Source organism: Dermacentor albipictus, chromosome 7, assembly GCF_038994185.2.
Source record: "Dermacentor albipictus isolate Rhodes 1998 colony chromosome 7, USDA_Dalb.pri_finalv2, whole genome shotgun sequence".
Classification (NCBI taxonomy): domain Eukaryota; kingdom Metazoa; phylum Arthropoda; class Arachnida; order Ixodida; family Ixodidae; genus Dermacentor; species Dermacentor albipictus.
The window spans coordinates 119956971-119983571 of record NC_091827.1 but is presented as its reverse complement, the minus strand read 5'-3'; the positions used below and the strand labels follow the sequence as shown (position 1 = coordinate 119983571).

At 45.2% G+C, this 26601-nt stretch overlaps 1 protein-coding gene across 1 annotated transcript in view; it reads right to left on the bottom strand.

The window, feature by feature from the left end:
* Positions 1 to 3078: 3078 nt before the first annotated feature.
* Positions 3079 to 26601, bottom strand: part of LOC135909594 (uncharacterized) — an 80595-nt gene continuing 57072 nt past the window's right edge. Inside the window, exons 7-9 of the mRNA XM_065441565.2 lie at positions 22585 to 22791; positions 16266 to 16433; positions 3079 to 3574 (exon numbers count right to left, since the gene is read on the bottom strand). Of these exons, the coding sequence (XP_065297637.2) occupies positions 3390 to 3574; positions 16266 to 16433; positions 22585 to 22791 (560 nt within the window). The 3' untranslated portion in view covers positions 3079 to 3389. The remainder of the gene's footprint in view (positions 3575 to 16265; positions 16434 to 22584; positions 22792 to 26601) is intronic.

Here is a 26601-nt window from a genome sequence, read left to right as displayed (position 1 = left end):
GCTTCTGCGAATTCTATGTTATCTCTTGAGTTGGACACTTTCATTCTTTGGCACTAAATTAGCCGCTAGCAACTAAGTTTTACGACTTCCTACTTCTAGCGATTGAAATATTAGTGGCGATTATTTTGTAATGCCCTATTTCCGCTTTTCTTTTGTAGAAGGTAAAGTGCCAAAACGCGAAACTTCACTTGCGGGACAAAATTATGTGTGTGTTGCGTGATAATAGCAAGGCGCCTTGAAACCAGCTAAGGGATGGTCGTGACTAAGCGCAGTCACAACCACAGTCATGCAGTCGATCAAATGTACCCTGCGACATCGGATGAGCGCTGAATATTTTCTTTCCTACTGCTGAGCGATCTTGCGCTCAGAGCGCAGGTATCACAGCGAACTCCTTTGTTTCTTTAAAGCGAGACCTAATGCGTGCGTGCGTGCGTGCGCGCGCGCGCGCGCGCGTGTTTGTGTGTGTGTGTGTGTGTGTGTGTGTGTGTGTGTGTGTGTGTGTGTGTGTGTGTGTGTGTGTGTGTGTGTGTGTGTGTGTGTGTGTGTGTGTGTGTGTGTGTGTGTGTGTGTGTGTGTGTGTTTGTGTGTGTGTGTGTGTGTGTGTGTGTGTGTGTGTGTGTGTGTGTGTGTGTGTGTGTGTGTGTGTGTGTGTGTGTGTTTGTGTGTGTGTGTGTGTGTGTGTGTGTAATGCTTACATGACAATGCGGCAATGAAGTTTGAAGGATTTCGACGAACGGAAAGGCGCGAGACAATCACACATCGCGCACATTACACATATGCAGTCACTGATTTCATTGCAATGCAACGACGACAGCACAAAGTCAAAATGAGTCTTTAAGTCGTCTAAAAATCCATATCGCCCTTTACGACTGCGCTACAAGCACGGATTAACCAGACGTTAAATAATACGAGCGCCGTACGCGCACGCGGAAATAGCGGCTAGCAGACGACGCGACGCGCTATCCACACTATCGTGGTTCAGCCAGTGTCCGCCAGGGGGCGACTCTGCTTGATCTCGTGGAGATCTCGCAGAGCGAATATCCGCAATAAGATAATGGATGTGTATGCTCCAGGAAAAATGTGGAGACCACTTGGCACATCCTAATGGAATGCGAACGGGTTTCATCCGGAGAGACCCATAGGTAACGTACACCTTCCGGGGGCGCGATCGTAGATCGTTGTTCAAAAAGCGCGTTCAGTTTGCGTTCAGTTGCCTCTCCCGCGACTGGCCTAGGCTGCGCTGAGTCGTCCCACGCACTGTGGTAATTGATGTATGCGAAGCTTTCTTTGCATGTTAGCGTTGATTGACGATAATTTGCGGTGATATCGACGGCGCATGTTTAATTTCTGCCGCTCTTATTCCAACAGGAGAGTGGTGAGTTCATGTTAAACGTTACCTTGCATGCACCACTGCTGTTTTTGTGCGTAGTACGCAGAACATAGAGGGGGGGGGGGTTGTTTGATGCGTTGTTGTGCGCCATACTTTACAACATCTGAGAGGCTTGAGCATAGTCATTGCCTCACATGGCACATCGCGTCACGACAGAAGTACGAAACTTGATTTGAATTACGGGGCTGTGTGCGAAAACCGCACTCGCATTATGAGGCACGCCATAGTGGCGGACTCCGGATTAATTTTGACACCATGGTGCTCTAACGTGCCCCCACATCTAAGTGCACAAGCGTTCTTTTTCTTTTACCGTCGAAATGCGGCTGCCGCGGTCGGTATCAAGCCGGCGGTCTCGAGCAAAGCCATAGCCGCAAAGCTACCGCGGCGGGTGCAGAAGTTTTGATTTCACAGTCGACCGCTTCCGTAGTGTCGCCTGGACCCTGCGGTGCGCTTTAATATGCGGCTCTGCTTCTGCAGCCCTACGTGATTTGTCGCTGGGCAAATATGCGTACGTAGCGTACCGCATCTTGCACTTAAATTTATACCATTTGCCCACAATCGCAGTCGTATACAATGTTGGTCTTTTCTATAGTAGTACCATTTTCTTGCCTTCTGACGTCCCCTTTTGCCACTCTCACCCCCCCCCCTTGTATTGGAACTGCGAGGGAAGAGTAGCAAGGCTCTTGCGCAGTCGTTACGCGACTGCGTCCCTTCTACTCATTCTGTGCCTCTTCTCTACCCTGTTCTACCATTCTGTTTAGCTTGCCTCTGGACTTGCACGCTAGCAACAAGGTAAGCGCTGCAATTTCGGCAGTGCTTTTTTGTGGGTCGCGGATAATTACAGCTATCAAAAGGCTAATGCGGCGACGCACAGAGCTCTACAGGGCATTGTGCACATTGACGTGGTGCAGAGGCCCAAATGAGTTTCTCGCGTCGCCTTTGCTCTCTCCCGCGCTCCTGTCATGTATGCACACGCTCTGAACCACCTCCTGACGTGCTGTGCTACACAGCAGCAGCAACAGCAGCAGCTGCAGCAGTGGGAAAGTCAAAGAAAGAGGCAAAGAAAGCTTGGCTTTAAAAAGCAGGGAAGAGATTGGTACGACCGGATCCGTTACAGGCATAGGTGGCTTTAAAAGGTTCATAGATGAGTTGTGGGGAAGAAAAAAAAGATTAAAGCGATGTATACAAAAATGCTAGAATGAAAAGCACGTTTACCTGAGTAAACCAAGCAGGCTATGTGACTATTTCTCGCCACCCCGTTAAAAGGGAATGCCAATAAACTATCATCATCAGCGGCCATATTCGCCCCTCGTTCTGCTATACATTGATGGTCACCAGGGCTTTGGTTCAGCTGGTAACTAACCGTTTCACCTTATTTTAACAGCAAGCAGCCGCAACGTGATTTTCGTTGTTGTTGTTTTCGCAACAAACGTTAACAAATAGCAAACAACGTAAATTCGCTTTCTGCTAGTAAAAAAAACCCAGCCGCAAAGACTGGCAAACGACCTGCGCAGAGGCTCCAGACCACCCGAGAACACTCAGTGACATTTGCCTGTTCTCGGCTGTTTTGGGATTAACCCATTTTTCGTGTCACGTGGTTCCACGGAGAGATGTGACGGGTTCGACTATCATCGCTGTCGATGCTGGCGGGACGAACCTGCAAACGTTGGTGACGTGAAGAGCGGGCACTCAGTCTGCTTTGTTTATTGTTTACTGCACGTCTGGACAAATAATAATAATAATAAGGAAGATGCTAGATATGTGCGCAGGGAAAGCAAGCAAGTCTCGTTTCTTCTCCTATTATCTATTGCACTGTCTGGAGCGATTCGGCTGTTGTATCGAACATATTTAGAGTTCGCGAGGTCGTAGTACATGATTATCGATGTCAATGCACCGTACACCCTGCGGCCTTGTTTCCTTCTGAATGGCTTCGATATCGAGCACTCTGGACTCTCTTGAACGTGCCGTCGCACCCGTGTTGGCCAAGACGGCTGCCACATCAGCTGGTCACGCATACGCGCAGACACTGGTCATACGTCGCGAACCGGTTCCTGCCAGATAGACACAGCTGGTGGAACTCCTGGCAGACCAGCGTGTAAGCGTTGTAGAACCAACGCACGGTGCGGGACCAGTTGCTGCAGTGCACCGACGGAGCCGGGGACCCGCACTTCCGTGACATGTTGCCTGCGTTCGCGCGAAACCGCAGTGACGTCGATGGTGATCAGTCGAAATAAAAAAGCGACAGTGAATGAAGTATCCTTACGGAATTCGAAGAGAAAGTTGTCACCACTAAACTGAAACTCTACGTTAATTCACCTTCCTCGAATTTGTACCAACCTTAATCCCCTTTAATCCACTTTATCCCACCTTCTCACCCTAATCCACATTTCTCCACTTAAATCCACCTTACTATACCTTAACCAACGTTAATCCACTTTAATCAGCCTTAATCCAAGTTGATGATGATCTTTACTGCCACTCGTTGCGGACAACGTCGGCTTTTATGCCTCATAGGTAGGACATATAATGCTTTCGCATTACAATAACTTCTACGCTCCTGTCGCCAACTGGGCAACATACCGAATCTGAACTCCCAAATCCGAATGGAACGTTTACGCGAGACAAAGACTGATTTTGATACCATGTGCTGTGGTCCGACGAAAACATGTTGACATGTCACTCTCTAATTTAAAGTACCATGTTCAGTGTATGGCGTTCCCGAACGACAGTTAACACCCAAAGATTCACGCTGCTGAATCATGCAGGTGCACAAATTCCAGTTATCTAGGCAATGCGTCATCGCCATGATCATCATCATCATCATCATCATCAGCCTGGTTACGCCCACTGCAGGGCAAAGGCCTCTCCCATATTTCTCCAACAACCCCGGTCATGTACTAATTGTGGCCATGCTGTCCCTGCAAACTTCTTAATCTCATCCGCCCACCTAACTTTCTGCCGCCCCCTGCTACGCTTCCCTTCCCTTGGGATCCAGTCCGTAACCCTTAATGACCATCGGTTATCTTCCCTCCTCATTACATGTCCTGCCCATGCCCATTTCTTTTTCTTGATTTCAACTAAGATGTCATTAACTCGCGTTTGTTCCTTCACCCAATCTGCTCTTTTCTTATCCCTTAACGTTACACCTATCAATCTTCTTTCCATAGCTCGTTGTGTCGTCCTCAATTTGAGTAGAACCCTTTTCGTAAGCCTCCAGGTTTCTGCCCCGTAGGTGAGTACTGGTAAGACACAGCTATTGTATACTTTTCTCTTGAGCGATAATGGCAACCTGCTGTTCATGATCTGAGAATGCCTGCCAAACGCACCCCAGCCCATTCTTATTCTTGATTATTTCTGTCTCATGATCCGGATCCGCCGTCACTACCTGCCCCAAGTAGGTGTATTCCCTTACGACTTCCAGTGCCTCGCTACCTATTGTAAATTGCTGTTCTCTTCCGAGACTGTTAAACATTACTTTAGTTTTCTGCAGATTAATTTTTAGACCCACTCTTCTGCTTTGCCTCTCCAGGTCTGTGAGCATGCATTGCAATTGGTCCCCTGAGTTACTAAGCAAGGCAATATCATCAGCGAATCGCAAGTTACTAAGGTATTCTCCATTAACTTTTATCCCCAATTCTTCCCAATCCAGGTCTCTGAATACCTCCTGTAAACAAGCTGTGAATAGCATTGGAGAGATTGTATCTCCCTGCCTGACGCCTTTCTTTATTGGGATTTTGTTGCTTGCTTTATGAAGGACTACGGTGGCTGTGGAGCCGCTGTAGATATCTTTCAGTATTTTTACATACGGCTCGTCTACACCCTGATTCCGTAATGCCTCCATGACTGCTGAGGTTTCGACAGAATCAAACGCTTTCTCGTAATCAATGAAAGCTATATATAAGGGTTGGTTATATTCCGCACATTTCTCTATCACCTGATTGATAGTGTGAATATGATCTATTGTTGAGTAGCCTTTACGGAATCCTGCCTGGTCCTTTGCTTGACAGAAGTCTAAGGTGTTCCTGATTCTATTTCCGATTACCTTAGTAAATAGTTTGTAGCCAACGGACAGTAAGCTGATTGGTCTATAATTTTTCAAGTCTTTGGCGTCTCCTTTCTTATGAATTAGGATTATGTTAGCGTTCTTCCAAGATTCCGGTACGCTCGAGGTCATGAGGCATTGCGTATGCAGAGTGGCCAGTTTCTCTAGAACAATCTGTCCACCATCCTTCAACAAATCTGCTGTTACCTGATCCTCCCCAGCTGCCTTCCCCCTTTGCATATCTCCCAGGGCTTTCTTTACTTCTTCCGGCGTTACCTTTGGGATTTCGAATTTCTCTAGGCTATTTTCCCCTCCATTATCGTCGTGGGTGTCAGTGGTACTGTATAAATCTCTATAGAACTCCTCAGCCACTTGAACTATCTCATCCATGTTAGTAATGATATTGCCGGCTTTGTCTCTTAATGCATACATCTGATTCTTGCCGATTCCTAGTTTCTTCTTCACTGTTTTTAGGCTTCCTCCGTTCCTGAGAGCATGTTCAATTCTATCCATATTGTACTTCCTTATGTCAGCTGTCTTACGCTTGTTGATTAACTTCGAGAGTTCTGCCAGTTCTATTCTGGCTGTAGGGTTAGAGGCTTTCATACATTGGCGTTTCTTGATCAGATCTTTCGTCTCCTGCGATAGTTTGCTGGTATCCTGCCTAATGTAGTTACCACCGACTTCCATTGCACACTCCTTAATGATGCCCACAAGATTGTCGTTCATCGCCATCATCATCAACTTAATTAGCTGCACTAAAGGATCTCAGCGACCTATAATTTCACTTCACTTGTGCCAGCTGATTCCTTGTAATGTCTGCAAATTCAATAAGTTTTTCTCACCACCCTATTCCCTGTCGCCCTCGGGAGAGATGCCCTTCTCTTGGCACCCCATTCTCTAACTCAAATAAAACACCTGTTATCTTCTTTGCGCGTTACATGGCTTTTACAGTTCCTTCTTTTCCTCTAAGTGGCAACTATTGCATTGGCTACCTCCATGTGCTTGAAGAAATTAGTTTAGATTTGTTGCGTTGAAAAGAAAAAAATTTAAAATGTATTGAATTTAGGAAGCGGATTCTTTATTTCGGCCGTAATTTTTGTTTTCATAAGAATTCTGGAAAATCAGACATTTTCATAAGCGAAACTATCAAGTTTACAACTCTAAGTGAGCATCACAAATAATATCACGACTTTGTCAACTGCCTTAAATAGCACGTCTAATGTGGACAAAAGTAATGTATTATACCTGGCTCTCAAATACACCACTAATATGTGAGCAGGACATTTTGAAAGCCCTTGTAAGTATTGCAACAAATTCACGCAAGATATAAATTGAGATATCAAGTCTGTCCTCTTCGTACCTTCCAACGGATGCTGTTTATGGAACTTCGATATCTGCTTTTGATAGAGGGTTACAGATTTTTAAACTTCATGCTTCTATCTGTGTCTATATTTTAAAAGTTACACATTTTCGTAAATTATCGTTTAAAATCAAACCCGAAATCAAAATTCCGTTTCATGCAGTCACATAGGATAATCTTTTCCTCTCAACTCCGATAAATTTCGTTAAAATCAGTCTTTAATCAATAAAAACATTTCTGAGTTTTACATGTATTTGAATAGCCGGCATTGGAGTTGGATCCGAGCTGAAACTTCCTCTTAGCGTTACGCCTATGTTCGTTGCATCGCTGGTTGCACGCTCCTTACATTCCTCTCAAGTTTCTTTGTTATGCTATCAGTTCCTCCCGCCCCCTTTCCCGCCGCATGTTATTACTGGTATAATACAATAGTACATTGCGTGTTTTGCGGGGAGTCATAACATTCGAAGTGGCTCATCTGGCAAGTAAGAGCTCATACAGTGCGGAAACATGTAAACATTAAAGCATTTTTCATGCATGAAGCGCGTTTCAGTTTTTCGTAACCTGGCCATGGATTTAACCCAGGGGTAGAAAATGATAGGACAAATTCTTTTATGCTGTAATATAGCCATAAACATATTCTTTGATGCAATTCAAATGTTCTTTTTCTTCAAGCAAGAACGCACGCTTTAAGGACTCAAAGGGCCCCCAAAATCAATCTCAGCTCGCAGGCGAGACACTGGTTTCTGTCTCGCCTTTACTACCCTTTCCACAGGCGTTCTCGCCTCCTCGCCGCGTATTTCTCTAGAGGACACGTGAGCACTAGATAAATATCACAAGTTACGTTGGCACTTTTTCTTGTTTGAAAATGTTTTCAACTTCACTTTAGCAGTACTTCGCGCTTTACGGCTGCATGCTGTTGCTGCCGTACACGCAATGCCAAACATGCTAAACGAGGCTAATTCAGAGACACGCGGAAGAGCAGGCATGCAACTTCATGGCAAAGGCTGGCTAGCCGGCGAATCAGTCTTGATGTCCCCCGTATGACCAGCAGAGAACTTATACATCGATGGCGCCACGCGTGTGACGCTGTTCGTGCCACACAACCCTTTCGGCCCTGATGTCCTCAAACGAGCACAAGGCCTTAAAGCCATGACTTGCGCCATAAACAAGCAAAACAAAATACAAACTGAAATAACTCAGCAGGCATGTCCATCGCCATAGACATCAGTTGTCGTGCGCTCGCGTTGGCCAGAGCACCGGCAACAGACAACATAGATGGAAGACGATGACGTCGAAGCTGGGCCAAGTAAGCGCGTTTCTTCTTTCTTTTTACTTGCGAGCTGCTGTGACTGGCGAGTTGAGAATTTAGGAGAATGTTTTAACTCCATATAGATGATATAATCATCTAAAACATTCCGCACAGATGCGTAGTTGAGTCACCACATACATAATAATGTGTGTCCTCATATGAGTGCACGGGGGCTGAATGGGTGCCGCGTCTTGCGTGCTGGGCTAGGGTGGCGCCTCGAAGTAAAGCGACTTCCGTTTGTTTTTTCAGGTGCCGGAATGAAACCTCACTTCTTTTACTCGGCGATTAGGACCCGCGGGTCTCGATTTGCGCCGCTCGAAGACGCAGATGAAATGTTCACCCAACTTGATTATGGAAATTTATCAGACGTTGGGGAGAATTAAGATGAAGACGAAGATGACGACTTCATTCCTGAGGAAACAGGAAGCGATGACTGCGTCCTTCATTTGTTAGAAACTTCTGGAGAATCAGATGAAAAGCAAGCATGTAATGAGCTGTCATGGTCCAGAAGAGCTTTTGACAAACCATCTGTTCATTTTAGAGTAGTTTGTGACGAGAATGAGTTTCGTCTTGGCGAGCTGCCAACTCCGTACGGATAATTCTCGCGCTACGCTCCGAATAGTGTGTTTGTTGACCTGGCTAAAAAAACAAACATGTATTCCGTGTTCAAAGAAGGAAAATCAGTCCAATCGAATGAAGAAATAAGAAAGCTTATTTCTCTCCACTTGCTAATGAGAGTCGTTAGATATCCCCGTCTGCGCTTATACTGGAAGCCCGTTCTGAAAACAGAAAGGTTCGCAAATGTGGAAATGTCCCGGAACCGTTTTAAGAAACTTCGCAACTGCCTACACATTGTTGATGTCAATCAAGAGACCGATGCAAGTGAATGCCTCTGGAAAGTGAGGCCGCTGCTCAGTTCCTTCCAAAAAAGATGCCATGGCATTATGTTGAAGGAACGGTTATGCATTGATGAGCAGATCACACACATAAAACAATATGTAAAACAATATGTAAAAGGCAAGCCTAAACCGTGGGGCGTCAAGGTATATATGCTGTGTGGAGCTGCTGGCATCATATACGACTTCCTTATTTATCAAGGGTCCACTACCCGCCTGAATCCAGAGGAAAAGAAGGAATTCGGCGTCACAGGTGCTCTGGTTCTGCACTTTACATCATGAATACCGAATGGACTTGGGTACAAGATGTTCGTCGACAACTTCTTCACATCGTTGCCTGTTATTCGAGAGCTTGACAAGAAGATTTATGCTGCCGGCACTATATGCATGAACCGAACTCAAAAGTGTCCTTTGAAATCAGAAGAAGAATTGAAGAAAGAAGGAAGAATCTTCCATTACAGTTTAGTAAGCAGTGACGGAGAAATTGTCATGACACGGTGGTTGGATAATCGGGCCGTAAACATGGCCTCTAACTTTCTAGCCATTGGTGAGGAAGATTGTGTGTCTCGATGGAGTGAGGCAGACGGTACATTTATTGAAGTCAAACGGCCTGCAGTTGTTCGAGAGTATAATAAAAGCATGGGGAGGAGTTGACGAGACAGACTTCCTTGTGTCACTCTACAGGAGCGACATTCGTTCAAGGAAATGGACCTTACGCGTCATTGCACACTTTACTAACCTGGCTGTTACCAATTCCTGGTTGAATATTGGCGGGGTGCTGAGCTCCGAGGAATACGCATGAGCGATCAGACGGACCTCCTGAATTTCACGCTACGTGTTGTGGAGGCGTTAGCAAAAGCTGGTGCGGCTGAACTGCCGCGAAAGGGTGGAAGGCCATCTTCTTCCCCAATGCAGCCATTGAAAAAGTTCCAGTATGGCAACCGAAGGCCAGTTGAAGATGTCAGGTTTGACCAGGTTGGTGACTGGCCTATTACAAAAGAAGAGCAGCAGCGCTGCATGCTTGAAGGCTGCAAGGGGAAGCCAAGAATCAAATGTGAGAAGTGCAATGTTCACCTCTGTCTCACAAAGGCAGGCAATTGCTTCAAGGAATTCCACATCCATCACTGAAAATGACACATTGCCAATAGCTCAAGTATTCGGAAATAGAGGTACCAAACGAAATAACGCAAAATAGATGTTAGCAACGAAGAGGTGTCAGCAGTGCATCTGTCTCCACGCGCACAAATCGCGTGAACTCAGCGGTTGTTTGTCTTTGTTTTCATCGACTGGTCAGCTTCTTTGTCTTCTTCAAAAACGTATGAGAATATGCACGCCACACTGCATCCTCAAGATTAACAACATTTACAGCATCGTAGTATGTTTGTACCTTGGGAAACAAACTGTTACAAAACATACAATCTTGTCTCTTCTGCATCCACTGGGCTCTTATGTCCTCATTTGAGGACATGATCCCAGACATTACATGAAACTAAACACAAGTAGTTTTTTCATAAATTTCAGTTTTTTATGCGGCGCAGAATCGAAATAACATGGTAGAAAAAATATAAGCATGATAAAAAAAACATCAGGGCCGAAAGGGACCTGAAATGACAGAAAATGAGCACGCAATTGTTTTCACATTCGAAGCATTTCCTTGTCTACTCTAAACACTGGTCAGAGCAAGGTACCACTCAAGAACGTGTAAATTTTGTCCACGAAAAAAAATTCGCCGGCGATTATGGTACTCCCTAACTTCAGCGACTTCGATACGTGTTTTCGTTTCGCAATGTGTTGGCTGGCGCGGACGATGTCTCGTGCGGCACGTTGCAAACGGAGCGAAGTGCGGCGCGACTTCCTCGCTAATCAAGAGATCGCGAGAAGCAGTGCGTGGGCGATGCGGGTGCCCGATTCACAGCAGCCGCCGCAGACGGACCTCCGCTTATGCAGCGCTTTCTTTCCATATACGGTATCGGTGGCGTCATCGGGGAACAGACGACGCGCGCTACCCTGGCGCCATTTCATAGCCATCGCCTCCGCAGAGCCCGTCTTGCGCGACACCATGCTTTTCTTCTCAGGCTTTTGCCATACCCTGTTCCTCCGCTTTCCTCCTCGCACTCTTCTCGCTGTCACCGTTTTTCATCCTTCGCTGTGCTCGTTCGCTCGGTTACGAGGGACGCCAACGCTCACCGCAGGAACAAGCGCCCAAGAGCTGCGCTCTAAAACGCGGGCTGATCCCGAAGATTGTGCGGCTCGAAAAGCAACCCGACATAATGCAAACAAACACTGGATACAGTGCAAATTAGGACGGCCCAATTGGCCGATACGGGACATTGTGTAAACAAACATCGGATCACGAAATAAGGCTGCCCGCGGTGGCAGGTGATGCCCGTGAGCGGTGACGTGAGCGCGGATGGGAGCTCAACGCCAACATGACATAATCGTAATGATGTTGTCGTCATTCAAAAGCCTTCGTGACGCTGTGGTCCTTCTTTCGGTGTTATGTGATCGCCATCTTTCGGCCGTTTTTACTCGGTTGCTGTCACTGCGTTGTCATATTGTCGTCACTACGCCGTCTTCGTTGCCGTTGTGGTCATACTTTCGTGATGATTCAATTCTCGCCTTGCCATTATCGACATCGCGTCGTCATCACAAGGTCACCGCCATACCGTCGCGGTCTTTCATCGTCATTTTCTCGTAGCGACTGCGCGGTCGTTCAGGCGCTGTCGTCATACTCTTCTCGTCACGCCGTCTTCGGGACTCTACCTTCGTCCTTCCTGTGCCGCCATGCCTGCGCATCTTCGACATGCTGTCATCGTCACATCATTGTCGTCGTGCCGTCTTCATACCATTCTAATCATCTTATCATCGCCATCAAGTTGGCATCACTCCGGCATCGGCATCGCGTTGTCGTCGTCAGACGATCGCTGACACTCCAGCGTCGTCATGTCATGGTCGTCGTCACTCTACCATCGTTATCCCATGGTCGTCATGTAGTCCTCGCCACATCATCGTTGTCAAACCATCGTCTCCTGAATTAACACACCAGGCTGGGCGAGTTGGTGACTGAACATATTCCTAGGTGTGGGCAGCGCAACCCGGACGAAGGACAAAAGGAAGTACACGATACAGGCACACGTATCCTGCACTTCCTTTTGTCCTTCATCCGCGTTGCGCTACCCACCCCTAGAAATATGCATCATCTCCTCTCTTTATTTATTTTATTTATTTATTTATTTTCAATACTGCCAGTCCCATCAGGGACCATAGCACGTGGACATACAAAAATGCAATAGATGGTAATAACGTGCACATACAAATTGTGTGTCTATAAACCGAACAAGGAACGTAAACGAACAAGGTAAGAATACGCAAAAAAACAACACATATAGATATCACATTTCTAGGAGACATGCGCAGCAATACAGAGAATACATCATGAAAAGGACATCAAACGGGAACAAAAATAGTAGTAAACACCTTAACGATAATCAGCATGGCTTACAATAGTTGCCAAGCATGTTATGTGAATAAAAATGCATTACTGATTGCTTGATATGGATTCTAACCGTGATGTGAACTGAGATAATGAGTCTGCAGAAATGACTGAAGGATCCAGGCGATTCCATTCCCTTATCACGAGGGGGAAATAAGAGTACATGAATGTGTCATTATGGCATGAATATTCTGTTAAAGCATGCGCATGTTTATGTCTCGTTGATCGTGACTGCGAAAAACATATGTATTTTGTTAAGTCTATCTTATAATAGTTGTGAATAAAGTTAAGCAAAAATTTGAGCCGTGCTTGCTTCGCTCTTGATGACAGCGTCGCTAAACCCGATATAGCCGCAAGGTCAGTGGGTGAATCTGTGCGCTTATACTTGTTGTGAATAAACCGCAGCGCTTTTCGCTGTACTTTTTCCAGTTTCGTTATGTTAGTTACTGAATGGGGAAACCAAACTGTGTTAGCGTACTCTAAAACCGGTCTAACGAAAGTAGTATACGCGAGAAGCTTAGTCGACGTTGGTGCGAGGCGGAGACATCTTCGGAGATAAAATAACTTGCGTAACGTCTTCGAGGTCACGTTGGCGATGTGCGCGTCCCATCTCAGGTCAGAAGTTAGAGTGATGCCTAGGTATTTATGCTGGTGAACTTTCATTAGCATTGTGTCGTTAATAAAGTAAGAAAAGTCGTAAGGTTGTTTTTTTCTTGTTACCGTCATGCAAACTGATTTAGTTGTGTTTATCGTCATTTGCCATTTTTTGCACCATTCATTTAGCTGGTCTAGTGAGTTGCTAAGCGAAACATGGTCTTCGTAGGTGTGAATTGTTTGGTAGATGATGCAGTCATCAGCAAACAGTTTGATGTTACAGTCAATATTTCTGGTTATGTCGTTAATGAAAATTAAAAATAACAGTGGTCCCAACACGGATCCTTGGGGGACGCCCGATGTGACAGGCACTGTCGCAGATTCCACATGTTGAAATAGTACGACTTGTGTCCGGTTTGTTAAGAAATCTGTTACCCAGTCTAAAATTTCCCCATTCCCAATAAAATCTCGCAATTTTGTTAATAATTTACTGTGGCATACGCGATCAAATGCTTTCGAAAGGTATAATAATATTATATCAGTCTGGCTACAGCTGTTGATGTTAAATGCGAGGTCATGCACAAATTCGGTAAGCTGCGTGACGGTTGACAATCCATGGCGGAATCCGTGCTGGTGTGGCGTTAATAAGTTGTGAGTGTCAAGAAAGTTTGTTAGGTGTTTAAGTATGATATGCTCGAGTATCTTGCAAGCGGTGCTAGTGAGAGATATTGGTCGATAGTTAGAGGGCAATGAGGTGTCTCCTGTTTTATGTATTGAGATTATTTTAGCATTTTTCCAGTCGTCGGGTAAGGATGATTGTGATAGGGATTTTCGAAATATGAGGCCCAAGTATCGGCTGCACCACTCTGCGTATCTCTTTAGAAAATGGTTTGGAATGTTATCTGGTCCGCATGATTTTTTAGGGTCAAGGGTGAGCAACATGTTAAGGATACCCGCATCAGATATGATTAAAGGATCAATGTGCGATGTTGAACTGCTACTCAAGTCTGACAGGTTACCGTCATCTTTTGTGAAGTTCGAGTGAAAATAGTTATTGTACGCATTAGCGTTGTTAGTTTTTTCCTCAGGAGACAAGTCCGTTAACGTGCTTTTAGTAGGGCGGAAGTGGTTCCAGGATCGCTGAGGGCTGTTTGTCAGAAAGTTAGGCAGCGTTACATGAAAATAATGTTCTTTAGCTTCTTTGGCTGTCTGTCGAAAATGTGCCACTGCGCATGCTAGTTTGTTAGTTTTGGATGGGCATGATCCATGATTTTTAATAGAGTTACGTATCCTTTTTACATGACGCTTTGCGTGGATGACTTCCCGAATTATCCGTGGCCTTGTTCTTGGTGGTCGCTTGTTTTTTAACGGAACATCGTTAGTCACGCAGTAGCGAACCATATTCTTAAAATGAATCCAGGCTGCGTTTACATCGATTGACGGGTCGGAGGTTATTTCAGTAAAAGCTTGGAATTCGTGCGCAAGGTGGGTTAGTATGCTGGCGTCATCCGCCTTCTCGAAGTTGGGTACTATAGACGTATTACAACGCGTTCTTATTGAGCAGTCCAGAGGCAACAAGCATAGCGGTATGTTGTGATCTGAAATGCCTTCAATAATTTCTCTCTGTGCTTGGTGCCCTGAAAAATGATCGCTGATTAGTATAAGGTCAAGGATATTGTTTGCGGAACCTTGCTTACGCGTCGGTTCTAGGATTATTTGGTGAAGGTTAAATGATAACATTAGGTCAAACAGAATTTCTGAAGAAGATGATGTGTGATGCATAGTTACCCAGTCTACGTCTGGAAGGTTAAAGTCTCCCATAAGGATGATTCTAGAGTTGTTAGCATATCGGTGTAGAAACTCATGAATGGCAGAAATGCTCTCATCACCCGAAGAGGGGCTTCTATAGAAGCAACCCACACAAATAGTAGTATTGTTACAAAGAATCTTGCAAAACACACTTTCAGCACCTGGCACATCTGGCAGTAAAACAAATGGAAGGTTTTTCTTAATCACAAGAGCCACGCCACCACCACGGGAACCCCGATCTTTTCGAATGACTGAATAGTTAGGTGGAATGATTTCATGGTTGGAAACATCCGGTGAAAGCCACGTTTCCGTGACGGCGACTATATCAGGTTCGCGATCAGTTAGCAGGTTTTCGAAAGATTCTATTTTGTTTAGTAAGCTTCTTGCATTTACATTGATGATTGTTAGTTGTCTTATCGAGCTCTTCTCCTTGTCATCGGCGGGCTGTTTATTTTGCTTGATTCCGCTTCGTTTTTTTTAAGGGGTACTTTGTCATTGGTTTCTTCGTCCCAAACAAAGGCGCGACTGTTAATGTACAGTTTGCCGAAGGCGAGGGAGACTTTGTCGTGTTCGTCGCGATTTTCTTTGGCGCTATTCCACAGTTTCTTTCTAATGTCCCGTATTTTAGGAGAAAAATCTTCCCCAATGGCAAATTTTGAACCTTTAAGTTTGAAACCTTTCAATATTGCCGATTTGTCGCGGGAATTTAGAAGTTTAAAAATTACCGGCCTAGTCTTTTTAGTTTGCGGTCTGCCCAACCGGTGTATGCGTTCTACGGTAACTGGTTCCAGCTCTAGGATATCTTGTATGCTATATCTGCTAACTATCTGCTCAGGACTGTCGCTTGTTTCTTCTTATGATTCCTGTATGCCATAAACAATTAGGTTAGCTCTCCTGCTTCTATTCTCAAGGTCATCGATTTTTTGTTCTATTGTTTCTATTACGCGACTCATGCGGGAAATCTCGGTCTGACAAGATTGTCCTTTATTTTATAGAAGTGCAATGGCATCTAATTTGGTCTCTATATCTGCAAGGCGTTCTTCCTTCATTTCTTTGATATCAGCAGCAATTTCCTTTAGTTGCCTAACGATGTCCTTTACTTCAGGGCCGGGGTTGGTTTCGACGCCTCCCGATAACAGTAGCAACTTCCCACCCACCCCTAGAACCTACCCACCCCTAGAAATATGCATCGTCTCCTCTCTTTGTATACACTTTTGCCGTCTACATCTTACAGAAATGCTCCGCACGACATAGCTAATCCTCAAGGATGGTTCCAGCTTTAATTTTTCGATTCGTCATAGGCTGTTTAGGGACCCATCAACGCGCGTACGAAATTTGTCGGCTCAATATAGCTGCGCGCACCACTTACCGAAGCAGACGCTCTGGCACTCGGCCAGCGTGTGGAAGACAAACTCCGAGCCGTGGCATTGCTGCGTCTGCTGGCACCCGGTCGGTCCTGCGGGGATGTACGTGCTCACGATGTCGCTGGCAGTGCAGGGAGCTAGCCGCAGCCTTCGGCACTCCCGGGGTGCCACGGCTGCGCCGGAAAACATTGTGCTTATGTGCTCTCAGTTTTTGACAGCCGATACAATTTTCCAGTGTGGCTTTCGAGCCACTGTTCGTTCCTTTTGAGCCTGGCTTCATCGTTTGCTGCCTCCAACGCATCGGTTCCAGACAGTATTTCAGCTCCGAAGGCATCGGAGATCAGTGTGTTACCGAAGAACGAGTGCGGTAAACATTGGCAGAAGCTTAGAGGTGTCGTCAAGAACTTGAGGAGTGCTTCAACAGGACGAATACAGGAAGCGAACCCTAATACATAAAAACGACGCCATGAAATGTACTGGATACCAATCTATACAAGTCTCGATAAAGGAATTTATCAGGAGAGGAAGAGTAAACGCTCAACATAAATACAACACGTCAGTAACCTTTCTCACATTGCGTTTAAAGCGTCAGGGAAATGCAATAATCTCGGTTGATCTCGCACTACGACTACTGACGACCCACGAGAACTGAGATTTTGGAACAAAACATTCGTAAACCGGCCAACACAATTTCGCGCGAAGGAGCCACGACTGATAGCTTTGTACAGCGCGCGCTATAGAATTTCAATATGTATAGTATAGCCGTAATAGCTACGAAAGTTTCCGTACACTCTGCAGAAAAACTGTGTAATGAACAGAATGAGCACAACTCTCTGTTGAGTGCATTATAAGAATAGACTAGGAAAGCGAGCGTCTTTCAGCGTCCTGTCCACTTTCTTCCTTTCCAAGCGTCTTTTTCGCTGTAAAATCTTATAATGCACTTAACGCAAAACCAACTATACCAACATTCAGCTATACACACAACGCTGTCCATGAAATGAGTGCTTCAGAAGGTTTTGAAACGAGCATTCCAAGAGCTTAAGACGAATGAGTGAACTGTCACACAGCCAAGGCGTAATGTAATGCCTAAAGAAGTACTCTCAGGGTGGCTACGAAATCCAGGATATGCGGCGAGATGTGCTGCAGATGGGTAGAATCAACTAGCCCATGAACAACTTCTTAAATACATTATTCGTGCCACGTCGATGCGATCAGTTTATGAAGGAGGACAAGCCTGTTCAGCGGAAGTTGATGGGCGCAATCTTTTAATATAATCAAGAAGCAGCTCTAGAGTGACAACGGGTGCAAGTCAAAACGGACGCCAGAAGCGTTCAATTAACAGCTCAGTTTCATCGCTCAAGAGTGAACAGTATACAGGGTGCTCAAAATTAAGCTTTATGGTTTTCTTAAAGTTAGCACCGGGAGGCACGCGAAGACCACCTGTGCAAAAAGTTTTATGGCCAGGGGAACAAAAAGTGAGATTATAATTATCACTGTCAGCAGTCCAATTAAATAAAATTGAATAATCAACTTTTTGTTGACTGAAGTAATTGGGTGTGTTTGTATTGAAAAGTTAGAGGCAGTCGTGTACCTATACAGTATCAGTTGGAAGAATCCTTCTAGCGTGTCTGTGCTGCGAGATATCCGACTTCCAATTTTAATTGTCGTTCGCATGATTACGCACGCAAGAGAGTGAAGATCGGAGCAAAGCTCCTCCGTGATGTGGCGCCGCTGTTGCGTGCGGCGTTTAGTCTGACAGCGGGGCGGAGGCATTGGCAAAGATGACCACTGTCCCCCTTCGCCTCTCGGCTGGTGAAATCGAGATATGACAGCGCGGTGTGCCGTGCAGTTGTTGCTCTTGATTTCAATAAAACTTGCAATACTTGGAAATCAGCAGCCACTGTATTTGCGTAGCCCCACTGAGAACCTTGCCCGCTCGTCTAGTCACCGTTACGCACGCGCACTGGCCTCCGGCTTCTCCGCTCGAGCCGTTATCTCGGCATGGCAGCTGCCGCCATGGTTGCGGGGTGCGCGGTCGCGTGTTACAACAGCGGTTACGAATTCTCGGATGTTTTATTTCGCCAGCCGATAATGGGAGGGGGACAATTATGATCTTTTCCCATGGCTCCACCCCGTTGTCAGACTAAACGTCGCGCGCAACAGACGCGTCACATCAGGGAGGAGCTTTGCGCTGATCCTCATTCTCTTGCATGCGTAATCATGCGAACGACAGTCAAAATTTGGAGTCGGATATTTCGGAGCACAGACAGGCTAGAAGAATTCTTCCAATTGATACCGCGCAGAAACGCGACTGCCTCTAACATTTCAGTACAAACACACCCAATTACTGCAGTCAAGAAAGAGTTCATTATTCAATTTTAGTTAACTGGGCTGCTCACAGCTGCAATTATTTTCTCACTTTGTGTCCCCCTAGACACATAGCTTATTTGCGCAGGTGGTCTTCGCGTGCCTTCCAGTGCCTAATTTTATAAAAACCATAAAGCTTAATTTTGAGCACCTTGTACAAGCAAATCATGGTCCAAAGAGCAAGAAAGAGGAATCACAAATAGTGAAATTGAAATATGTGTTGCGGCATCTCTAGACCGACATCGATCATCAGAGCACATGGAGATATTAGGCATACGCATGTATCCGAATGCGCGAGAGGCGTTCATGGCGATGTCATGTACACGTAAGAATTTCTGTGCTTCGAAAATTTCGTTGTTGTTTTTTCCCAGCATCTCCTCACTATCGTCACCTTTTTGCACACTAGCACATATCCACAGATATTTTTAGCAGAAGGTTAATTTTTAGGAAAAACCGCGCTCACCGTTGTGTTTATATTCCCTGGGCAGCTCGTACCACAACGGACTGTTTGTCCTATATACATTTTTTTTATGAAAATAAAACGTGGAAACCAAACGTCTTAACTGCAGGCGATAAGCCCGTGATGGTACTGTTCAATTCAGCTTAAAGAACGTAGCCCCTTCAGCGCACGCTGTGCCGTTAAAGATGTTTAGTTCGCTGTACTAGAACTCGATTCTGGCAAAACAGTCCGGAATTCTCGAAAAGCTTGTCTCGCAGCTGTCATCGCATAAAAACAAGTAACATTATTAATCCCCTCGCAACCGATTAAAGCTATCTTCAAGGCTATCCGGTTGCCAGAAAGGCTGCTCTGTTTGCGAGATTGATTCGAAACCACCTCTCACGTTTTCCTGCAGAAAGACGTCGCGTTCGCAAGTTCCAGCAAGAACACTATACATGGTTCCACACACGCCTAGCAAACCAAACTTTTGTCATTATTTTCATTGATTTCAATTTCCGGAAATGTCTATCCCTGTCACTCGCGCCAGATATACTTTCACAATGCGCACCAGTTGAAAAACCGATTTTAATACACCATCTTCATCAGCCTGTTTTATGTCAACTGCAGGACGAAGGCCTCTCCCTGCGATCTCCAATTACCCCTGTCCTGCGCCAACCGATTGCAACCAGCGCCCGCGAATTTCCTAATTTTGTCGCTCCACCTAGCCTTCTGCCGTCCTCGACTGCGTTTCCCTTCTCTTGGTACCCATTTTGTAACCCTAATGGTCAGACGGTTAAGTAACCGGTGCATTATATGTCCTGCCCAGCTCCATTTCCTTCTCCTAATGTCAATTAGAATATCGTCTATACTCATTTGTTCTTTGATCCGAACCACTCTCTTTCTGTGTCTGATTGTTATGCCTAGAAATCTTCATTCCATCGCTCTTTGCGCGTTCCTTAACTTCTTCTCAAGCTTCTTTGTCAGTCTCCAAGTCTCTGCTCCATATGTCAGCACTGGTAAAGTTCACTGATTGTACACCTTCCTTTTCAATGATAATGGTAACCTGCCAGTCAGGACCTGACAATGGCTGCCGTATGCGATCCAATCCATTTTTATTCTTCTGTGAATTTCCTTCTCACGATCAGGGTTCCCTGTGAATAATTAGCCTAGGTAGACGTACTCCTTCACAGACTCTAGAGGCTGACTGATGATCCTGAACTATTGTTCCTTTGCCCAGGTATTCATCATTATCTTTGTCTTCTGCATGTTGATCTTCAGCCCCACTCTTACACTGTCTCTGTTAAGGACCTCAGTCATTCGTTGTAACTTGTGTGCATTGTTGCTGAATAGAAAAGTGTCATCGGCAAACCGAAGGTTGCTGAGATATTCGCCGTCGATCTTTACTCCTAAGCCTTCCCAGTTTAACAGCTTGAACACATCTTCCAAGCGCGCAGTGAATAGCATTGGAGAAATTGTGGCTCCCTGTCTGACCTCTTTCTTTATAGCTATCTTCCTGCTTTTCTTGTGTAGAATCAAAGTAGCTGTAGAACCTCTATAGATTTTGACACAACAGGTACACTGTAATGGATAAGTAAACTGAAATTATACATGAAATCATACAAAGAAATCAAAACAGCGCAGTGAAGTAACGTTAACATGGCATAATCAATAGCAACATCAGAGTTAGAAGGAGAAGAAAAGATTAAACGATCAGCATAGTATAGCACAGCCCGAGTAGGTTCCGTTTGTTCCAGAGGTGAAACAGCGTCAAATGATGGGGCCACTCGACAAACTTTCTCTCAGACAAACACGGCCAGTGCCGCATTCACCGAGTATGCTCGCATGCACTCAAACTATGCCAAGCCGACTGAAAACCTCGTGCGCTCTGCTTTCAACCATGGCTCCCTTTTCACGCCGGCTTACTACGGAGGCGTCACAGCGTCGTCGACGATGACCAAACACAGCTCGACCATCAAGGCCCGTGGGGAAAGCAAAAGGGATCTGTCACAATATTGTCCCACGCGGGTCCCGAGGCACACTTTATTCGCCATAACAGGGACGTGAGCATCACAGACACCTCAGCTTTGCTTTGAAAATGAAATTCGATTGGATCGATAAGCTTAATTGATTGGATCGATAAGGTTAATTGATTGGATTTGGTGAATGCGTGTATTCAATGCACGCGTGTGTGAAGACACGGGTAAGCGTTCTTTTTCTTTAATGCTGGTTTCGATAAGCATCCGTTAGGAGTGGTTATTTGCCCTGCGTACTTCCTGATCCCTTTTATTCTTGCATGATTTCCTTCCTTAATTGTGGGCTTTTACTTGCTAAGGGATCTGATTATGAGGCACGCCGTTGTGAGAGTTACTTGGGAGAGCTTGCCTAGTGGTTGCCTTCGTTCCTTACCTCCCATTTCAATTGTTGCCTCCGAAGCCACACTAGTTACAGTTTGGTGCATTACCTCTATGTCGTCTTTATCTCTATCTCCGTAATAATTTTGACCATCTGGGGTTCTTTACTGTGGACCTAAATCTAAGTACACGAGCATTCTTGTTGTGAATTCTGGTTGAAATGCGGCCGCTGTGGGCGGGACTGTGCTCGTTTCTTTCGTCGAAAAGCAAGCTGTCTCGCGAGTTTTGATCTGGCAGCGTTAGACAGGTATTCACGGGCACAAAGCTTGACAAAGTTAGCTGCTGAACGTAGTCCGATTGTTCGAGGCTTGCTTTTGAGCCCCACTCGACGATAGCCGTAAACCCTCCTTTAACCAATCGACTGGGATAAGGCCACGTAAATGGAAGGTGTCCAATTACCTTTGGCACATTCCCACTTCTTTTTAAACACAGCTCCCACCGACAGACACCATACAACTAAATAACTCTATTTAGGCTCTCTCAATAGAATAAGAGTAATAGAAATAATAGCTACACCTCGAGTCGTACCACAAGTAGCAAGACAGAAAAGTGACTGAAAAGAAAATAGAAAAAAATGTGAAACATTGGTAAAAGTATAGAGTAACGGTTTGGGATCAGTCTACTGAAACGGCAATGACGACAGCTTGGTGCACTTTAATCGCCGTCTCTGCTCGTTGGGGAATGAAGTGACCTTGGTACCAGGTCATTCCTTCACTTTCTTTCATACCTGTTGGAAAAACCTGTTCAGAAAATGAGAAATGCTGCCCGCAATGTGAAAGCCGTCCTGTCTTACTTAACTTTGGGCTAAGAACAATTTCAATTAAGTTCTCACTATGCCAGTCTATAAATTATCGTCGTAGTGCTTCATTTTCACTACGCAGACTATACTTTGAAGAGTGTAAGTACCCCTTCGAGTCAATCTTTCTTCGTGCAATTGCCGTCGCTTATAATCTCATCTAAGTACCACAAATGCGACTCGTCCCCAGTGCCGGAAATCAGTGCGGTGGTATCAGTGGTGCCGATAACCAGGAAACTTCCCCGTAAGGGTTGCAGTGTCCCTGCGACCTCCCTGTGCCACAGGCACAGAAGAAAAAAATGCACACGCACCCCCGCGCGTTCGATTCGCGCAAGTCGTGACGCACTCGCGTTCGGTGGTGAAGACGACGGCGGTCTGGTGCAGGCACGGTATGGGCAGCTGCTCCTTGACGGCGCACGCCTGCAGCTGCCGGTCGAAGTAGAAGAGGCTGGCGTTGCGCGCCTGCGCGGACGGCGGCAGGCACGGAGCCCAGTGTGGCGGCTCCAGGCACGGCGACACTGGAGGACGTCGCCAATAACGCGATCACACTCGGCCCACCGGGGCTCCCTGCAACGCCACTGTATAGCCGGCTGCTACGCGCCATCTCCTGTGCAGTTGTTGCAGGAACTTTGGATCTGACATAACGGACATTTCTTGGCGCGGTCTATACAAACGCAGTGGACTTTCTGACGGCATGCGGACTTAGAGTCGTTTCAAGACCACGAGTATATCATTGAGCAAACAGGCTCTCGAGTAATTTTTGTATTAGGGCGGTCACTGCATATCGTAACGGGCGAAGTATAGCGTTGTTCGTGGAGTATGAAAATCTCTACGCCAAACGAGATTGAAAATAATATAAACTACACTAGGAAAAAAGCTGCAGTTACCATTTTTACTGGAAAGATTGGCAAGGACTGTCTTCTTGAACTTCAATATCTGCAGACTAATTAAGAACTATGTGGAAAGGCGATGCAGTCATCTCCTGTTGCACCTACATCTATATTCGTGCCATCGAAAACTCTGACAAACTTCAAATATTCCTGTTCTACATATCTGCAGCGCCCTGGCATGACAATTTTGCTGAGCATTGCAAAAGACGTAGGGTAGCGCAGTTTGATAGACCGCAATCCTGTCAAGTTTTGCCGTCTAGAAAGAAAACAAAAAATCTTTTTTTATCACTTTGGAAAGCGCATTAGCACGTCATCTCCTGCTTTCAGCTGGGAATATACTTCCCTATTTTATTATGCGGCTGGGCTCAGTGAGGATGCACGCAATGTGCCTTGCACGCTTATTTTATTTTTTCCCACCCAGCATAACCCAGCAAAAGAAGCCAGATGCCCTTACATTTGCAGGGCCAAAAGTACCCAAAAATTGTTTGAAAAACTGCACAGTTCAAGATGCGCGAATCCGACGTATTTTGAGCCCTACCCTCACTTGACCTTTACTTTGCTTTTTTTTGAGCGCGCGAATTAAATATTGCCGTGTCACATGAATCTAGTTCATTAGGTAACACGCAGAGAAATGGGATCCTTCAGTCGATCAGTTTAAGAGGAAGCTTTACATCAGCTTCAAGTGATGTACCTATTCAAATATATGTGAAGCGCTGAAGTGCTCGCACTCGAAAACTGCGGAGCCTACTTGAAGAAAATTTCTTATATTTAATGATAAAGCTACATTCTACCTACTGCAGGAAGCATAATTTTTTCATTTGGCGCCTCAAAGTTTTTACAGAAATTCGTTACCACCGGGCAGTTTAAAAGTTACAATGACGATTCACTACGTGAGCGCGGGTAACGCGCAAGCGTATGGGTGCTATTCACTTTTTATGCAGTGGGCGTAGAATGTTTTAAAAAAGTGCTTTGACTGTGCGTAACTGGGGTGGTTTCTTCCAGGCTTTTTTTATGTTGTATATTTTATGTCCACTTTCGACTGTTATAAAGTGTAAATTGCCATAAGGAAAGGTGGTAAGGTACTGTAACTAAATGCGCCGCCATTATTATTTCAAGCCGTTTGGTAATGTACTATTCACCCTATCAATTTCCTCGTTCTTCTCTTTCTTCCCCCTCTGGAGTCTACTGGGCATGCGAAGTCCGGCCACTATGCCGGACTCGTTCAGCTCGGGCCCGGCACTCGGTAGCCACATTACTCCGCCTACCCTCCTCCTCCGCGACGCTTCGCCTCCTTCCTCCTTCAGCGCTTCGCTCAGCGCTGCTCGGCACGCTCGTCTGCACTTTCCTCGCGGCGCGATTCCCTCCTGCGACTCCATCGCCGTCCTCCTTCGACGCTCGCCTCCTTCGCGGCGACACACATAATCTCGCCGATTTCATAGGTGGGCCATGTACGCTCGAGCGTAAAAAAATTCAACCACGCACGAAGTTGAAAGTACATAACTCTGCACTGAAATAAAACATCACAGTTCTTTAACTTGCATCTGCTGGAGCATCTGCAGCGGGCCAATTCAATATATAAGTTCACAGCTGACGTGACGTTTCTACAATATTTGCAAGGATTTCGCAAGAGTCGTAACCTCAATTTAGCGGCATATTTCACAGCGGCGTTGATAACCTACTTGTTTTACGCAATAAATATCACAATAAATGAAGTCTACAAACTTGGTATACCATATTTTTCTGCTTAATTACGAAAAAGTAAACTGGCTGCCTCAGTTTTCTGGTTTTTTTTCAAATTTCGCAATATTCGGCAATTTTTGTAAAACAATCGATGGCTTAAATGAAAATCTGCTCCATACAGTCGGCCGACTAACTTTCTTCTATAAACGCAAGAACCACATCAAATTTCTTACCATGGATACCGAGAAAAACAAGTTCTCCGTTCCCATATATATAAAGACTCTCCGAGGCAAGGTTTCCTCTTAACCCTTTATTCATCTCCTGTCGCTTCTCTTCAGTATCCCGCAGCGCAACATGCTTGCTTTGTTACAAGACTGCAACCTCGATTTATAAGGTACGTGGTCTACGTTGACTGTGAGAACTCCAAAAACACTTAATATCTGTTTATAGAATACGCAGAACATTGCCTTAGAAAATTCTCTTTGGAAATTTGGTTGGTTGGTAACAACTTTTTAACCAACCAACCTAATTTCCAAAGACAATTTTCTTAGGCAATGTTCAGCAAATTCTATAAACAGATATTGGGAGTTCTTGGCGTTCGCTCGCAGAGTCGCCGCAAGCAGAATTGGCAACGTTGATTGGCGACGTATCTCGCTTGGCAGAGACATACAATTCTTTCAGTATATTTGATAGCGCTATTTAAGTAGTACTCTTTTGTGAGTTGTTAGCAAGCATGTCGCCATCAACGTGATGGCAAGTGTTAGATAATAGGAAGTTTATGCATACAATAGAAAGGTTGTGCAATATGTACAGCGTTAATTATTATTTCTAGCGCTAATAATTAGGATTCTCACCTCTCAGAAATGCTAGTTTGTGCTTATATTCTAAGTATAACTTCGTCTTAGGCATCTCTAGCAGTTTCCAAAATTAATAGAGCATCATAATTGATAAAATTTTGTCGAATCCTTGCAAGATGATGATATGCGGTGTTTAATGGCACTAGGGCCAAGTATGGCCAAAGAGCGCCAAATCCTTGCAAGAGAAATGGCAGTTCTGAAAATCGATTTCAAGGTCTACTTTACTGCACGCGCTTAGAGAGGTGCTGTTTATAGCGTGCCTCGCACTATACAAAGACAAAAGAAAAAAATATATTATGGTAGAAAATTCTGTGCATTGGTGCCTGTAATGGGCTTAATTACTATTCAAATATGTTTTCTTAGGTACCAGCACGCTGGTCCTTAGAGCTGCGAATTTGCGTTACAGATACTAATTCGTGCATTGTCTCTGCCAAGCGAGATAGACCGCAAATCAACGTTGCCAATTTGTTTGCGATGACTCTGCGAGCGAACGCCAAGAACACTGAATATCTGTTTATAGAATTCGCTGAACGTTGCCTAAGAAAATTCTGCTTAGAAATAAAACGGAAATTTCTCGCTTCCAGTAAAATAATGTGTTGAAATAATCCCTAAAATAATTCCTAAAAATAGATAAATATATTGCTACACCCACTATAAGGGCACTGTCCAAGGCCGAAATAATAATTTTCATTCTATTCGCTCTCCGTCATCAAAGCCATAAACTTCGGATGGACAGCCATTGCTTTAATGTGATGACGAGAGCTCGTCGCTGACAGCCTCGACTGACAGCAGGCTGAGCTATCCTATTTACGTGAGGTTTGCGCGGAACGTATCCCATGCATGCCGAATCCAGAGGAGTTGTCTTGTGCACTGTTAAGATTGGAAATGCAACAGCGAAAGG